General features: G+C 45.1%; 1 protein-coding gene across 7 annotated transcripts in view; it reads left to right on the forward strand.

The window, feature by feature from the left end:
• LOC110536836 (Down syndrome cell adhesion molecule-like protein 1 homolog) overlaps positions 1-19,072 on the forward strand; it is an 86,166-nt gene that overhangs the window by 12,874 nt on the left and 54,220 nt on the right. For all 7 annotated transcript variants that reach the window (XR_005034939.1, XM_036937328.1, XM_036937323.1 and 4 more), the window contains exons 2-3: positions 3,044-3,364; positions 7,622-7,768. Coding sequence is in view for 6 of the 7 variants with exons in the window: in XM_036937328.1 (XP_036793223.1) it covers positions 3,044-3,364; positions 7,622-7,768 (468 nt within the window). In the remaining variant the exon portion in view is untranslated. The remainder of the gene's footprint in view (positions 1-3,043; positions 3,365-7,621; positions 7,769-19,072) is intronic.

Below are 19,072 nucleotides of genomic sequence, written 5' to 3' on the forward strand. Positions count from 1 at the left end.
ATGGATCGGCGGGGCTCCGTGTCGGCAATAAAGGGTCCAGGCCAATTGACAAAAGAGGTATTGTAGCCCACAAATTAGCGGGTATACCTCTTCGGCTAGCCAGGAGATGGGCCTAGCTCGAGGCTAGCTCAAGGCTAACTGGTGCTTGCTTTGGGACAGAGGCGTTAGACAGCAGTAGCCACTCAGTTACAGCTAGCTAGCTGCCATGATCTGGTGCAATGGCCTAGAGCTTGCAGGAATCCGGTGATGTGGTGGAGAAAAGCAGTCTGATATGCTCTGGGTTGATATCGCGCTGTGCAGACTGGCAGGTATTGACCGAGCTAAAGCTGGCAGGTGTCCGAGCTAAAGGTGAAGACCGCTAGCTGTGGCTAACAGTGACTACTAGCTAGTAGCTAGTTATCTGGCTAGCTTCTGATGGAAGTTCCAGTTATAACGAATACAAATAGCAGATCCGTACCACATTGGGTGAGGCGGATTGCAGGAAAGTGTATTTAGATCATAGTGAGTTGAAGTCGGAACTTTACATAGACCTTAAACTCAGTTTTCCCAATTCTTGACATTTAATCCTAGTAAAAATTCCCTGTCTTCGGTCAGGTAGGATCACCACTTAATTTTAAGAATGTGAAATGTCAGAATAATAGTAGAGAGAATTATTTATTTCAGCTTTTATTTCTTTCATCACATTCCCAGTGGGTCAGAAGTGTACAAACACTCAATTAGTATTTGGTAGCATTGCCTTTAAATTGTTTAACTTGGGTCAAACATTTCGGGTAGCCTTCCACAAGCTTCCCACAATAAATTGAGTGAATTTTGGCCAGGTTTGTAGGCCTCCTTGCTTGCACACGCCTTTTCAGTTCTGCCCAGAAAAGTTCTATGGGGCTTTGTGATGGCCACTCCAATACCTTGACTTTGTTGTCCTTAAGCCATTTTGCCACAACTTTGGAAGTATATGCTTGGGATCATTATCCATTTGGAAGACCCATTTGCGACCAAGCTTTAACTTCCTGACTGATGTCTTGAGATGTTGCTTCAATATATCCACATAATTATCCTGCCTCATGATGCAATCTATTTTGTGAAGTGCACCAGTCCCTCCTGCAGCAAAGCACCCCCACAACATGATGCTGCCCCCCCGTGCTTCACGGTTGGGATGGCGTTCTTCGGCTTACAAGCCTACCTCTTTTTCCCCCAAAGATAATAATGGTCATTATGGCCAAACAGTTCTGTTTTTGTTTCATCGGACCAGAGGACATTTCTCCAAAAAGTACGATCTTTGTCCCCATGTGCAGTTTCAAACTGTTGTCTGGCTTTTTTATGGCGGTTTTGGAGCAGTTGCTTCTTCCTTGGTGAGCGACCTTTCAGGTTATGCAGATATAGGACTCATTTTACTGTGGATATACATACTTTTGTGCCAGCTTCCTCCAGCATCTTCACAAGGTCCTTTGCTGTTGTTCTGGGATTGATTTGTACTTTTCGCAGCAAAGTACGTAAATCTCTAGAAGATAGAACGCGTCTCCTTCCTGAGAGGTATGACGACTGCATGGTCCCATGGTGTTTATCCTTGCGTACTATTGTTTGTACAAATGAACGTGATAACTTCAGGCGTTTGGAAATTGCTCCCAAGGATGATCCAGACTTGTGGAGGTCTACAATTTTTTGGCTGATTTCTTTTCATTTTCCCATGATGTCAAGCAAAGAGGCAATGAGTTTGAAGGTAGGCCTTGAAATACATCTACAGGTACACCTCCAATTGACTCAAATTATGGTAATTAGCCGATCAGAAGCTTCTAAAGCCATGACATAATTTTCTGGAATTTTCCAAGCTGTTTAAAGTCACAGTCAATTTAGTGTATGTAAACTTCTGACCCACCGGAATTGTGATAGAATGAATTATAAGTGAAATAATATGTCTGTAAACAATTGTTGAAAAAATGTGTCTTGCACAAAGTAGATATCCTAACCGACTTGCCAAAACTATAGTTTGTTTAACAAGACATTTGTGGAGTGTTTGAAAAACAAGTTTTAATGACTCCAACCTAAGTGTATGTAAACTTCCGATTTCAACTGTTTGAAAAAAAACGACGAAACCGACTGTTTACATGGGACAAGACAAACACACGTCCGACTGCTACGCCATCTTGGATTGGGTGTATATTTATATATACATTTATATTCCGGACTCTGACATCGCTCGTTCTGATATTTCTTAATTCCTTGCTTTACATTTTTAGGATTTGCGGGTTTTGTTTTGTATTGTTAAGTATTACTGCACTGTGGGATAAAGGATATATGCGTTACATATTTTGGGGAATGGTGAGATGGATTTGTGCATCCACATATGTCCATCTAGCATATAGTCCTTTCTCTTCTAATCGTCCCCTTCTTGATTCTGAATTGTGGGTACTCTCCCTTTATCTCTCTGATGGGGTTGTGTACCCCTAATCTGAGCACCCAGTAGGAACACTCCTGGTGTGTCTGTGTGTGTGTGTGTGTGAGTGTGTGTGTGTGTATGTGTGTGTGTCTGTGTGATAAATATGAAAGAAGATTAAACAGACTTAACTCTGTGTCTGGCATACACATTCCAATCACATAACTGTGTTTTTTCTCTTGGTGTGTGTCTGTGTGTGTGTAGAGGTAGAGGCCTCCTCCCCCATCCACGTAACCCACCAGAGGCTTTAGCTCAAATCCCTGGCTTTCTGCATCACATGACTGATGTTTGCAGCTGGGCATTTGACATACATTTGTTCTGATTATTTTGCTACACATTTGAAGGGCATTCATGTTCCTCCCCTTTTGTTTTATTACATCTGATTATGTGTCATTACTTTTCAATCTCCGTTTTACTCTTATCGTAATTTTTTATTGAATAACACGCGGGTAGAGTTCCAAATATGTATTTTGAATATGGAGCTCAACAGTGTTTTTCATGCAAGTCGTTATCTGTTGTTTTGCAACAGTGACACTTAGCTTATATAGTTCTACATGTCACTGACTTTTCTCTACCCTACCTATTACTAACTATCCTATCTCTCTCCCCATGCAGTACACAGTGAGGATGTGGGCTCTACCAGGCTGTACTTTGTGAACGCATCCCTCCAGAGGCTGACCTACTCCAGCTCGGTGGGGGTGTCTCTGCCCTGCCCGGCGGGCGGCACCCCCACCGCCATCTTGCGCTGGTACCTGGCCACCGGCGATGACATCTACGACGTGCCCCACATCCGCCACGTCCATGCCAACGGCACCCTCCAACTCTACCCCTTCTCACCCTCTGCCTTCAACTCCTACATCCACGACAACGACTACTTCTGCACCGCAGAAAACCAGGCTGGCAAGATCCGAAGCCCCAATATCAGAGTTAAAGCTGGTGAGGAGAGGGGAGAAGGGGGCGGGGGGAGAACATAAAAAGCAGAGGGGAAAAGAGTGAATAGGAGAAGAGAGGACAGAATGAAGGGACAGGTGAAGAAGGGAGGGGGAGAGGAAGTAGAGAGGTGAGATAATAGAGGGTGTTGATGCAGAGTGACAGAACTAACTAACTAAGAGGGCAGCGATAGAGGTTTGATGGCAGAAGGGAGGGGAATGATGGAGAGAGAAAATGTAAACAAGCAAAAGGCAGGGAGTGATTGACAGCTGCCAAAAGCCTGCTGGCCACAGCACAAGCCACTCAGAGAGGCACCTGTACAAACCCTGGTCCCAAATCCAGACCGACCTAGAACACAGTCTACTCTGCTGGGACAGCAACTGTAACACAACAACTGTAACAACTGTAACACAACAACTGTAACACTGAACTTTGTTACACACGACACAACCATTTAACCCCATCACCATGGTGAATTGGGGCCACCAACCTGTACCCCTAGTTATACTCCACAACCTTCATCTAATCCCTTATGCTTCAACTGGTTTGAACTGTCTGGCCCACACACATAGATATGTACATGTGCAGTATGAGTCATATAAGCACCAAAAAACAAATCACTAATGACAGTATCTATGCAGATGTTGCTGATACTGCTGCTGGTTGCTATGCCATTCCTAAAGCATCAGCTGACTTGCGTGATGTTTCCCTCCATCTTTGTATCTCTATTTCCATCCGTGTCATTCCTTCTCCTCCTCCTCTCTCCTTCCTCCTCTCACATTGTCCTCTGGTACCATGCTAAATATAACCGCAGCAGAACACTTCATTCATTATCTCTCATTATGAAACCTAATTGGTGCACTCCATTGATTAGACTTCATGCCAGTGCTATTTAACAAGGTGGACCTCTTATAAAACAACACAGGTTATTGCTGATGTGGGATATATTGTACTGTAGATAGCTCTGTGCCTGTTCATCCATTTGATCTATTTCATGCAGTATCATATACTGGACAAACTAAGTGGAGGTGAGATGGTCAGTTGAATCAGTTTGTCAAGTGGTCACCTTTACAGTTCTCCTGGACTGTAGGTTCTCCACAACCTCTCTTGTTCCGCCTTCCTTCCTACCTCTCCCACTCTCTCTCTCCCTCCCTGTCCATCATTCACATCAGGGCAGACAGTCTCTTCCCCGTCCCTCCTGCTGTCAACATCTGTTTTCCTATTCTGCCTCCCAACACCGACCTGCACTAATACATATTCCTACTAATACTAATACTAGCTAGCCAAGCCAGTGGAGGATTATGGAGGGAGAGAGAGAGAGAAGCGAGAGAGAAGAGAGAAAGAAGAGAGAGAGAGAAGCGAAAGAGGGAGAGAGAGAGAGACTGATCTGAGCTGCACGGCAGCCGGTCGGTCTCTCCTCGTTGCTGCTGCTGCCATCATTCCCTCATGACCCAAAAGCCCACCCCCAGGAGACAAGGGATTAGCATTTACAAAACCTTAGCAGCCACGTCCCATATCCAGGGAATTATGTATGGTCAGGGAGTTATGTATGGTCAGGGCGTTATGTATGGTCAGGGAGGTATGTATGGTCAGGGAGGTATGTATGGTCAGGGAGGTATGTATGGTCAGGGCGTTATGTATGGTCAGGGAGGTATGTATGGTCAGGGCGTTATGTATGGTCAGGGCGTTATGTATGGTCAGGGCGTTATGTATGGTCAGGGCGTTATGTATGGTCAGGGAGGTATGTATGGTCAGGGCGTTATGTATGGTCAGGGCGTTATGTATGGTCAGGGAGGTATGTATGGTCAGGGCGTTATGTATGGTCAGGGCGTTATGTATGGTCAGGGAGGTATGTATGGTCAGGGAGGTATGTATGGTCAGGGAGGTATGTATGGTCAGGGCGTTATGTATGGTCAGGGCGTTATGTATGGTCAGGGCGTTATGTATGGTCAGGGAGTTATGTATGGTGAGGGAGTTATGTATGGTCAGGGAGTTATGTATGGTCAGGGCGTTATGTATGGTCAGGGAGGTATGTATGGTCAGGGAGGTATGTATGGTCAGGGAGGTATGTATGGTCAGGGCGTTATGTATGGTCAGGGAGGTATGTATGGTGAGGGCGTTATGTATGGTCAGGGCGTTATGTATGGTGAGGGAGTTATGTATGGTCAGGCTGTTATGTATGGTCAGGGCGTTATGTATGGTCAGGGAGTTATGTATGGTCAGGGAGTTATGTATGGTGAGGGAGTTATGTATGGTCAGGGCGTTATGTATGGTCAGGGAGTTATGTATGGTGAGGGAGTTGTGTATGGTCAGGGCGTTATGTATGGTCAGGGCGTTATGTATGGTCAGGGAGGTATGTATGGTCAGGGAGTTATGTATGGTCAGGGCGTTATGTATGGTCAGGGCGTTATGTATGGTGAGGGAGTTATGTATGGTCAGGGAGTTATGTATGGTCAGGGAGTTATGTATGGTGAGGGAGTTATGTATGGTGAGGGAGTTATGTATGGTGAGGGAGGTATGTATGGTCAGGGAAATATGTATGGTGAGGGAGTTATGTATGGTGAGGGAGTTATGTATGGTGAGGGAGTTATGTATGGTGAGGGAGGTATGTATGGTCAGGGAGGTATGTATGGTGAGGGAGTTATGTATGGTGAGGGAGTTATGTATGGTGAGGGAGTTATGTATGGTCAGGGAGTTATGTATGGTGAGGGAGTTATGTATGGTGAGGGAGTTATGTATGGTGAGGGAGTTATGTATGGTGAGGGAGTTATGTATGGTCAGGGCGTTATGTATGGTCAGGGCGGTATGTATGGTCAGGGAGTTATGTATGGTCAGGGCGTTATGTATGGTCAGGGCGTTATGTATGGTGAGGGAGTTATGTATGGTCAGGGCGTTATGTATGGTCAGGGAGTTATGTATGGTGAGGGAGTTATGTATGGTGAGGGAGTTATGTATGGTGAGGGAGTTATGTATGGTGAGGGAGTTATGTATGGTCAGGGAGGTATGTATGGTGAGGGAGTTATGTATGGTGAGGGAGTTATGTATGGTGAGGGAGTTATGTATGGTCAGGGAGGTATGTATGGTCAGGGAGTTATGTATGGTGAGGGAGTTATGTATGGTGAGGGAGTTATGTATGGTGAGGGAGTTATGTATGGTCAGGGCGTTATGTATGGTCAGGGCGTTATGTATGGTGAGGGAGTTATGTATGGTCAGGGAGGTATGTATGGTCAGGGTGCTGTGTTAGAGTTAGGTCAAAGGGTAGTGTAATGGGGTAACTTGGTTTGTAGTTAGAGTATTTGGAGTATAGGTGTCATATGTTTCACTCTCACTCCTGGTGCTGATGCTGTAGCTACAGTAGAGGAAATAAACCAACCCTAGCCTACTTTCTAGATATCCATCATATTATCTACATTTGTCATTTCGGTGAACAATCTCTTTACTGCATAGTTACAGCGGGCAATTATTCAAATGTAGATGATACAATTTCCATCTGAGTATATTTTATATGTCTAATCCCTGTTCCTATATCATATTATTATTTAGACATATTTATATGTCTATGTATGTCTATGTTTCTCTATGTAAAGTGGATGTAGTAATGTGTATTGATGTGTTGTTATACTGCAGTAGGATCCCAACGTTAATGCAACGCTGCCTGTTCGCTACACTATACTGCTGTTACCAGGGAGGGGGCTTCCAAAGCAGTTTCTTAGCAACCTTCAAATATGTCCTAGCTTCTCCTGATTTCACTAATTAGTTAATGCCCATTCAGGAGAGTGTAAAATATTGCATGAACATGCTTGAACAGTGCACCACCACTACTACACATCCCAATGGTTTTATTAAGCTGGGTTGTTATCTCTACCGCAGGGGCTTTAACAGAATCCACTTATTCTGTCATATTTTTTTATATTGAGTTGTATACACGACAATAGATAGTTTCTGGTGTTGATTGTAGCTAGCCAATAATGTTTATGTTAATCCTTCTCAGAAATTGAGTTGAAAACAGATGTACGATTAGTGTTATTGATGTGTTCAAACAATATCCAAAAACCGAATCTGAATTGTTCCCAATATGTTTGCACATTTAATATTATTAGTAGATTATTTTGCAATCCATTTCATGATTATTACAATATTGACTGCCAGAATACATCTTATGTGTTCCACTACAACTCTAGTATTCGCTTTTTCCTAAACCAAAATAAGACTTTTAGATTCTCACACCACCTCCTTAACACTTTGTCTCTCTCTGTATAATAGTGTTCAGGGAGCCGTATACAGTGCGTGTTGCAGACCAACGCTCCATGCGGGGCAACGTGGCCGTGTTCAAGTGCCTCATTCCCACCGCCGTGCAGGAGTACGTCAGCGTGGTGTCCTGGGAGAGAGACACTGTCTCCATCGTCCCAGGTAGGACATCATGGGACAGAGAGGGGTTGGGGGGGGGGGGGGCTGGGTAAATGGCTGGGTAAAGGGTAGTGTTATTAGTCCCATCTGTAAGGGTTTTGTGTGAGTTTGTGAATAAATGTGTCCATATGGCTGCTATTTACAATGCATTCAAAACAAAAGCAAGGGTGAAGCAAGATGCAGTTGTGGTTGTTGTTTTTCAGTGTGTGTGTGTGTGTGTGCACGTGTCCTTCTGTATGTTTTGGAGGCATGATGATGAAGATGATGATAATGATGTGCTGCTGCTTTGCTCTTTGTATCTCCTGACCTAACTCTAACTCCTGTCTGCTGTCTGTCTGCTCACTGTTCTGGATCACTGATTCTTCCTCCTGCAACTCTCTCCATCATTTCTCCCTCTCTTTGACTTTCTCTCTCTTCATCTTTCTCTCTCCCTTTTCTTTTTTTTTCTCCCCAATTTTGTGCTATCCAATTGGTAGTTACAGTCTTGTCCCATCGCTGCAACTCCCGTACCGACTCGGGAGAGGCAAATGTCGAGAGCCTTGCGTCCTCTGAAACACAACCCAGCCAAGCCGCACTGCTTCTTTACACAATGCCCTCTTAACCCGGAAGCCAGCCGCACCAATGTGTCGGAAGAAACACCGTACACCTGGCGACTGTGTCAGCATGTATTGCGCCCGGCCCGCCACAGGAGTCGCTAGTGCGCGATGGGACAAGAACATCTCTGCTGGCCAAACCCTCTCCCCTGGACCACTCGGGAGGCCCCTCTCCCTATTCTCTCTCTCTTCTCTTGCCTCCATCCCTTTCACTCTCGAGCTCCATTGCTCTCTTCCTACATATTCCCCTAACTTTTGACCTTTTGACCTCTCTCTCCACCTTAACCACTCCCTCCCAAACCTTGTCTCTAGCCAACTATCTTCATTTATCTGTCCCCCGGTCTAAACTGATTGACTCCATTGTTTGTTCATTTCTATTTATTCCCTTCTGTATTGTTATCCTAATTTAGATCCATTGCGTCTTTTCCTAACATGCCAACGAGCCTTTGACCTTTTTTCAACTTCTACAGTATGTCTCCTGTATTTTCCTCTCTATCATGTACATTTCTACATTCTCCTTGGATCCCTCCCTGTCCCACATTCATCTTCATTAACCTCAATCGTGTGTGTGTGTGTGTGTGTGTGTGTGTGTGTGTGTGTGTGTGTGTGTGTGTGTGTGTGTGTGTGTGTGTGTGTGTGCACATGTTAGTGTGTTTATTGTTGTTTTTGTGATATGTACAGTACCAGTCAAAGGTTTAGACACACCTACTCAAGGGGTTTTTCTGTATTTGTACTATTTTCTTCATTGTAGAATAATAGTGAAGACATCAAAACTATGAAATAACACATATGGAATCATGTAGTAACCAAAAAAGTGTTAAACAAATCAAAAATATATTTTAGATTTTAGATTCTTCAAAGTAGCCACTCTTTGCCTTGAACTCGGTGAAGCATTTATTTGGGCTGCAATCTGAGGTGCAGTTAACTCTAAGGAACTTATCCTCTGCAGCAGAGGTAACTCTGGGTCTTCCTTTCCTGTGGCGGTCCTCATGAGAGACAGTTTTATCATAGTGCTTGATGGTTTTTGCAACTGCACTTGAAGAAGTTCTTGAAATGTTCCGTCTTGACTAACCTTCATGTCTTAAAGTAGTGATGGACTGTCATTTTTTCTTTGCTTATTTGAGCTGTTCTTGCCATAAAATGGACTTGGTATTTTACCAAATAGTGCTGTCTTCTGTATACCATCGTTACCTTGTCACAACACAACGGATTGGCACAAACACATTATGAAGTTAACTTTTAAATTAAATTTTAACAAGGCACACCTGTTAATTGAAATGCATTCCAGGTGACTACCTCATGAAGCTGGTTGAGAGAATGCCAAGAGTGTGCAAAGCTGTTATCGAGGCAAAGGGTCGCGACTTTGAAGAATCTCAAATATATTTTGAACACTTTTTTGGATACTACATTATTCTATATGTGTTATTTCATAGTTTAGAAAATAGTACATATAAAGATAAACCCTGGAATGAGTAGGTGTGTCCAAACCTTTGACTGGTACTGTATATATAGTTGTCTATATTTGTGTGTTTAGGGGAAGTTATTGCATTAATAGTGTACATGTGTTAAATATCCTTAGTTATCATGGATAATGCAACAGATAACAATAAACATCTCCAATGCTGTGACGTGAAACTCTTTTACAATAACAAAGTGGAAGGTGGAGAGGGAGAGAACAGAGAGGAGAGAAAGAGGCAAAGAAAGAGAAGCAAGGAGGGTAGTGGGGCAAGAACAGCCTCAGGACCTGGCAGATGGCGTTCTATATACATGCATAACACACACACGCACGCACACACACACACACACACACACACACACACACACACACACACACACACACACATAGACTGTGCGAATGAATGTTTGGTGTATGTTTGAGACACATTATGCTTATGTCAGTTACGAGGAGCTTGGACAGACTACCTGGCATTTATATCATCTTTCACCTTTTATGTATTTCTTATCAGCCTGGTTTTACTGTATCCATTTCTAATTATTGTAATATATTTCAGTGATAATGCCCATGAAGACGGTGTTTGGAGGATATATTGGCACGGGTGTTGTTAGGCCCGAGACAGTCCCACATAAACACCGGCTTTGCATTATCGCTTTTACCAACATCTTCAAAGAATGATTGACATATTTTCATTAAAAACTTTATTTTGATGAATTTATTCATACTATTTAATTCTTCCACAAGATATACAGTAGTCCCGACACAAAGATTGGGTTGCTACCGAAGCCGGGATAATTTACAGTCAAGTCAAACAGTGCAACCAGAATAACAACAAAGTAGCTGCATTTGCATTTGTTTAAGCGGTTTTCTGTTTATTTGGATACATCCTTAACAATGACCTAATAATGCACGATTTCGCCTGGCGTAGAAAATGTGCTCACCCGTCAGGACACTGTTGTTCAGTGGAGCTAGCCAACAACACAGCTAACACAATCACTTGTGTGGGGCGGCAGGGTAGCCTAGTGGTTAGAGCGTTGGACTAGTAACCGTAAAGGTTGCACGTTTAAATCCCCAAGCTGACAAGGTCTGTCGTTCTGCCCCTGAACAGGCAGTTAACCCACTGTTCCTAGGCCGTCATTGAAAATAAGAATTTGTTCTTAACTGACTTGCCTAGTTAAATAAAGGAAAAATAAAACTTCAAACTGAAGCTGGAAAGACTCTAAACTAGATGCACTTCGGTTAGTTTGACCTGTTTTCTCTTGATAGTTCTTTGTATATATCCATAAAAATGATGCTGATTCATGATTTCGACTGGCTGAGAAAAGCTGCCTGCCTGTCTGTCTCATCCCGACTCCCGAAACGTTCATTACTATGGGACAGCTGGAAATCTAATTTGAATATTGAAACAATGTTGCAAATGTCGGAGAGACAGACAGCAAGGTTTATACAAATCTCTGCTGTTGAAAAAACTAAATGTTAGTCTAAAAGAAGTGTGAGATAATGTCTAGATGCTTTTTATAATTGACATCAAGTTAATAAATCGCCTGGCTGGGCTGACGAGACAGTGGATTGCGTAGTCAGATGGAATAGAGTAAACAGGCATTTCAACGTCATAGATTTAGCCGGTGGTAACTTGTGAAATAGACTGCGGCTGGAATGTTGTTTTAACTAATCAGAATTCAGGATTAGACCCACCCATTGTGTAATGCATATTACACAACATTTGAGTGTGATTCCATGTATAGTTTGTATATTGGTTGTAGAGAGTGTATGTTGTTATTGCTATACTGTGGCTTTACTGTGGCTGTACTGTACTGTGGCTGTACTGTACTGTTATGTGGCTGTACTGTGGCCGTACTGTACTGTACTGTGGCTGTACTGTACTGTGGCTGTACTGTGCTGTGGCTGTACTGTACTGTTATGTGGCTGTACAGTGGCTGTACTGTACTGTTGTGTGGTTGTACTGTGGCTGTACTGTACTGTACTGTGGCTGTACTGTGCTGTACTGTACTGTGGCTGTACTGTACTGTGCTGTGCTGTACTGTGTTGTACTGTACTGTTATGTGGCTGTACTGTGGCTGTACTGTACTGTGGCTGTACTGTACTGTTATGTGGCTGTGCTGTACTGTACTGTGGCTGTACTGTACTGTTATGTGGCTGTACTGTGTTGTACTGTACTGTACTGTGGCTGTACTGTACTGTTATGTGGCTGTACTGTGCTCTACTGTACTGTGGCTGTACTGTACTGTACTGTACTGTTATGTGACTGTACTGTGGCTGTACTGTACTGTACTGTACTGTACTGTTATGTGGCTGTACTGTGGCTGTACTGTGGCTGTACTGTGCTGTACTGTGGCTGTACTGTGCTGTACTGTACTGTGGCTGTACTGTACTGTTATGTGGCTGTACTGTGCTCTACTGTACTGTGACTGTACTGTACTGTTATGTGGCTGTACTGTGGCTGTACTGTACTGTGGCTGTACTGTACTGTACTGTTATGTGGCTGTACTGTGCTGTACTGTACTGTGGCTGTGCTGTACTGTACTGTGGCTGTACTGTACTGTACTGTGGCTGTACTGTACTGTTATGTGGCTGTACTGTGGCTGTAATGTGGCTGTACTGTGCTGTACTGTACTGTACTCTACTGTTATGTGTCTGTACTGTGGCTATACTGTGCTGTGCTGTACTGCACTGTGGCTGTACTGTACTGTCCTGTGGCTGTACTGTACTGTACTGTGGCTGTACTGTACTGTTATGTGGCTGTAATGTGGCTGTACTGTACTGTACTGTACTGTTATGTGTCTGTACTGTGGCTGTACTGTAGCTGTACTGTACTGTTATGTGGCTGTACTGTACTGTGGCTGTACTGTACTGTGGCTGTACTGTACTGTTATGTGGCTGTACTGTGGCTGTACTGTACTGTACTGTGGCTGTACTGTGGCTGTACTGTACTGTTATGTGGCTGTACTATGGCTGTAATGTGGCTGTACTGTGCTGTACTGTACTGTACTGTTATGTGGCTGTACTGTGGCTGTACTGTGGCTGTAATGTGGCTGTACTGTGCTGTACTGTACTGTACTGTTATGTGTCTGTACTGTGGCTGTACTGTACTGGTATGTGGCTGTACTGTGGCTGTAATGTGGCTGTAATGTGGCTGTACTGTGGCTGTACTGTACTGTTATGTGGCTGTAATGTGGCTGTACTGTGCTGTTATGTGGCTGTACTGTGGCTGTACTGTACTGTTATGTGGCTGTACTGTACTGTTATGTGGCTGTACTGTACTGTTATGTGGCTGTACTGTGGCTGTACTGTACTGTACTGTACTGTACTGTGGCTGTACTATGGCTGTACTGTGGCTGTACTGTACTGTGGCTGTACTGTGGCTATACTGTACTGTTGTGTGGCTGTACTGTACTGTACTGTGGCTATACTGTACCGTGTGTAATTAGTGTCATTAGTGTGGATATCAGATGGTGAACACGGTGAGCTGCTCACTGAAATGAGCATTCAACATTCCTCTACAGTGTAGAGTCTACACTGAAAAGCACAGTTAAATACACCACACACCACAGTTAAATACAACACACACCACAGTTAAATACACCACACACCACAGTTAAATACACCACACACCACAGTTAAATACACCACACACCACAGTTAAATACACCACACACCACAGTTAAATACACCACACACCACAGTTAAATACAACACACACCACAGTTAAATACACCACACACCACAGTTAAATACAACACACACCACAGTTAAATACACCACACACCACAGTTAAATTTAAATACACCACACACCAGGTAAAAACACCACAGTGCAGCAGTCAAATAAACTAAGTAAACACTAAATAGCCCAGTATACAATATACAATATTGTACACAGCAGCACAGTACGCATTATACACAATACAGAGGTCAGTGCAATACAGTTAAATACACTACAAAGCACAGAAAAAACACTATGCAGTTGTTCTTCTAGCCCAGCACTAACACAAATGATTCACGCCTAATTAACTAATCATCAAGCCCCTTATTATCTGAATCAGGTGTGTAAGTGCTGGGCTGGGACAAAAATTTGCGCCCTTCTGTGACCACATGCGGGACCAGGATTGAACATAATTGCACTCCAGGACAGCATTGTTTAACCTTGACCCAGGACCAACCCAATCAACAAAGGAGACAATGACCTAATCATAATAACAGCACAGCAATCTAGTAATCTCTCTCTGTGCAATGTGGCATCGCTCTGAAACACACCACATCTGCCATACCAATCTATAATCTGCCCATAGCGCTATACAATCTGAGCAACGCAATCTCTCCCACTCACACACACACGCAAACACATACACACATACATACTTCCAGCCACACAAACATGCATGTATAGCTAGCACACATAAACACATAAACACTTTGAATGATGGGGGAATACTGAGAAACATGCATTATATAAAGGCTCAGGTGGGTCAGTGAACTCTGATGTCCTATTGAATGACAGCCCTGCTCCTGTTCAGCTAATAAGCTGTCCCCTCATTCAGCCAATCAGCTATCTGCTCACCTCTCTATTTCAGACCCTCTTACCTGCTTGCTCTGTCTATTCCATGACCTGCTCACTTTCTCCATCTCTTTCTCACTATCCATCCTCTCTCTTTCTCTACCATAGACAGATAAGAGAGGAGACAATGAGAGAGAGAGAACCCAGGTCTAAAGACTGCTCAGATAGGCCTAATGAAGACAGGGAGATTGAAATTGATTTTGTGTGTGTAAGCTCTCTGTCTATCTGGCTATCTGAGCACAGCCCAGTAATTGGATGGTCATTGTAAACAATGGCAGGCATCTTTCTCAGGAGAGTGTGGGTGTGGTAGTGTGTGTTAGTGTGTGGTAGTGTGTGGTAGTGTGTGTTAGTGTGTGTTAGTGTGTGGTAGTGTGTGTTAGTGTGTGTGATGGAGCTAAAGAAGATGTATCTTGGTCTATTTGCAGCTGTGTGTTTGAGCTGGTTGTAACTGAAGGACAGTCAGGATCAACCCTGTGTTAGAATTGAGTTATCATTATGAAAATGGGTTGCATTTTCTATCTGTATTTAATATGTAAACTGTTTCAGATGACAAAATCAATTTCCCTGAATATATTTCAGACTGACTTAGTTCATAAAATGGTTGAATATGGTTTATGGTCATGGTGTGTGGATGGAGACAGTTACTGTAAGGTGTGTTAGGAGATATTTCCAAAGAGGTAGTCCTTAATTCTTTCATTTGGCATAAATAATTCCACTTCCAAACAAAACACCCCTCTCTCTCTCTTTCCCTATTTCTCTTTCCCTCTCGTTCTCCTCCCCTCTCTTCATATCAGTTAATTTAACATAGGGCTGCCTGATTGCTTTTAGCATTAATATTCTAATAAGGTTTGTGTATAAATTAGTAATGCAATCCGGTAACCAGCCTACCTCTCCCCTCTCTTTTCCCCCTTCTCTTTTTCTTTCTCTCTCACACACACACACACACACACACACACACACACACACACACACACACACACACACACACACACACACACACACACACACACACACACACACACACACACACACACACACACACATTCTCTCTCTCTCTCTCTCTCTCTCTCTCTCTCTCTCTCTCTCTCTCTCTCTCTCTCTCTCTCTCTCTCTCTTTCTCTCTCTCTCTCTCTCTCTCTCTCTGTAGCTCTCCAATATGATGGTGGCATTTGATGCATTGGGAATTAAAACTGATTAGATGAGGGAGATCATGGAAAGGAGGGAAGGTAGAAGAACAGGTGAGAGAGAAGGTGAGAAACCACACAGGAGAGTAGGTTAGGAAAAGTCAGGAAGGAACAGATGCTGTAGGGGAAGGAGGGATAGAGAGGAGAAAGAAGAATGAAGAAGGATAATGAGTGTGTGTGTGTCGCCTGGCCCACTTTACTGTCCGGCCAGGACAGCGGGGGGTTAGAGGGGGAGGGGGTGGGGCAGTCTGACCTATTTCCCCCCCCCCCCCCCCACCACCACCACCACCACACATCTCATGCCATCCCATCCCTTGTCGCCAACTCCATCGGACACATGAGAGCCTGTGATACGCTAATCACTTAGTTAGATGAGTGAGACGATGGAGAGGGAGCATGGATAGAGGAGGGAAGAGATGGGAGCTAGATAGAGAGAGAGGGGAGTGGGGTTGAGAATAAAGAGAGATACAGAGAGATCTTTGCATGCAGATTGAGCCGGTCTCTCTTTCTCCACAGAAAGCTAATGAGTGTGTCTGATGAATAGAGGCAGCGGCAACAGATGGCTACGGCCACATGGTGGCCCAGGGAAGATGCCCAGCGCCTCCACCTAGCCCACCTGGCTCACACATTACCCCCTCTCCTCCTCTCTCACCCCCTCTACTGCATTGTACCTCACTGCAGCACAACCTTACAGCTGACAGTGGACATCATCTAGGTTGTTGTCATACACAAATACCTGTAATTATGATACCGGGATATTAGCTGGTCCTGTAGCTGAACCTGTTGACTGTAGTGGGACCTTGGCCTAGCTGGCCCTGTTGACGGTAGTGGGACTTAGGCCTAGCTGGCCCTGCTGACGGTAGTGGGACCTGGGCCTAGCTGGCCCTGTTGACGGTAGTGGGACCCGGGCCTAGCTAGCCCTGCTGACGTTAGTGGGACCTGGGCCTAGCTGGCCCTGCTGACGATAGTGGGACCTGGGCCTAGCTGACCCTGTTGACGGTAGTGGGACCCGGGCCTAGCTGGCCCTGCTGACTGTAGTGGGACCTGGGCCTAGCTGGCCCTGTTGACGGTAGTGGGACCTGGGCCTAGCTGGCCCTGCTGACGGTAGTGGGACCTGGGCCTAGCTGGCCCTGTTGACGGTAGTGGGACCTGGGCCTAGCGAGCCCTGCTGACGTTAGTGGGACCTGGGCCTAGCTGGCCCTGCTGACGATAGTGGGACCTGGGCCTAGCTGACCCTGTTGACGGTAGTGGGACCTGGGCCTAGCTGGCCCTGCTGACGGTAGTGGGACCTGGGCCTAGCTGGCCCTGTTGACGGTAGTGGGACCTGGGCCTAGCTGGCCCTGTTGACGGTAGTGGGACCTGGGCCTAGCTGGCCCTGCTGACTGTAGTGGGACCTGGGCCTAGCTGGCCCTGTTGACGGTAGTGGGACCCGGGCCTAGCTGGCCCTGCTGACTGTAGTGGTACCTGGGCCTAGCTGGCCCTGTTGGCGGTAGTGGGACCTGGGCCTAGCTGGCCCTGTTGACTGTAGTGGCATTGAAGTGTGTCCTGCGCATGGCTCTGGCCTGGCTGTCCTGTTATTTTTATGTGCACTTCTTCTCAGTGCTCCCCGTCATCCCCTGGCCTAATGGATTTAAGCAGGCCCTGGGTCATTTACAGGCTACATTACAGATCGATCCCCAGCCCGTCCCACCCCTGGGACCCTGCTGGGAGCAGCCTGGTCACTCCCCCTCACATACACCTTCTTGTTCCCCCCTGGTCCAACTGGTCCTATTGTGGCTCGCCGTGCTGCCCTCTCACAATCATATCTCACTATGCTGCCCTCTCACAATCATATCTCCCAAATATGTCATCATACCTGCTGTCCTCTCACAATCATATCTCCTCACTATGTCATCATACCTGCTGCCCTCTCACAATCATATCTCCTCACTATGTCATCAACCCTGCTGCCCTCTCACAATCATATCTCCTCACTATGTCATCAACCCTGCTGCCCTTTCACAATCATATCTCCTCACTATGTCATCATACCTGCTGCCCTCTCACAATCATATCTCCCAAATATGTTATCATACCTGCTGTCCTCTCACAATCATATCTCCTCACTATGTCATCATACCTGCTGCCCTCTCACAATCATATCTCCTCACTATGTCATCAACCCTGCTGCCCTCTCACAATCATATCTCCTCACTATGTCATCATACCTGCTGCCCTCTCACAATCATATCTCCTCACTATGTCATCAACCCTGCTGCCCTCTCACAATCATATCTCCTCACTATGTCATCATACCTGCTGCCCTCTCACAATCATATCTCCTCACTATGTCATCATACCTGCTGCCCTCTCACAATCATATCTCCTCACTATGTCATCAACCCTGCTGCCCTCTCACAATCATATCTCCTCACTATGTCATCAACACTGCTGCCCTCTCACAATCATATCTCCTCACTATGTCATCAACCCTGCTGCCCTCTCACAATCATATCTCCTCACTATGTCATCAACCCTGCTGCCCTCTCACAATCATATCTCCTCACTATGTCATCAACCCTGCTGCCCTCTCACAATCATATCTCCTCACTATGTCATCAACACTGCTGCCCTCTCACAATCATATCTCCTCACTATGTCATCAACCGTGCTGCCCTCTCACATTCATATCTCCTCACTATGTCATCAACCTTGCTGCCCTCTCACAATCATATCTCCTCACTATGTCATCAACCCTGCTGCCCTCTCACAATCATATCTCCTCACTATGTCATCAACCCTGCTGCCCTCTCACAATCATATCTCCTCACTATGACATCAACCCTGCTGCCCTCTCACAATCATATCTCCTCACTATGTCATCAACCCTGCTGCCCTCTCACAATCATATCTCCTCACTATGTCATCATACCTGCTGCCCTCTCACAATCATATCTCCTCACTATGTCATCAACACTGCTGCCCTCTCACAATCATATCTCCTCACTATGTCATCAACCCTGTGTCCTCTCACAATCATATCTCCTGACTATGTCATCAACCCTGCTGCCCTCTCACAATCATATCTCCTCACTATGTCATCATACCTGCTGCCCTCTCACAATCATATCTCCTCACTATGTCATCAAACCTGCTGCCCTCTCACAATCATATCTCCTCACTATGTCATCAACCCTGCTGCCCTCTCACAATCATATCTCCTCACTATGTCATCATACCTGCTGCCCTCTCACAATCATATCTCCTCACTATGTCATCAACCCTGCTGCCCTCTCACAATCATATCTCCTCACTATGTCATCAACCCTGCTGCCCTCTCACAATCATATCTCCTCACTATGTCATCATACCTGCTGCCCTCTCACAATCATATCTCCTCACTATGTCATCATACCTGCTGCCCTCTCACAATCATATCTCCTCACTATGTCATCAACACTGCTGCCCTCTCACAATCATATCTCCTCACTATGTCATCAACCCTGTGTCCTCTCACAAT

This window comes from Oncorhynchus mykiss, chromosome 12, assembly GCF_013265735.2.
Source record: "Oncorhynchus mykiss isolate Arlee chromosome 12, USDA_OmykA_1.1, whole genome shotgun sequence".
NCBI lineage: Eukaryota > Metazoa > Chordata > Actinopteri > Salmoniformes > Salmonidae > Oncorhynchus > Oncorhynchus mykiss.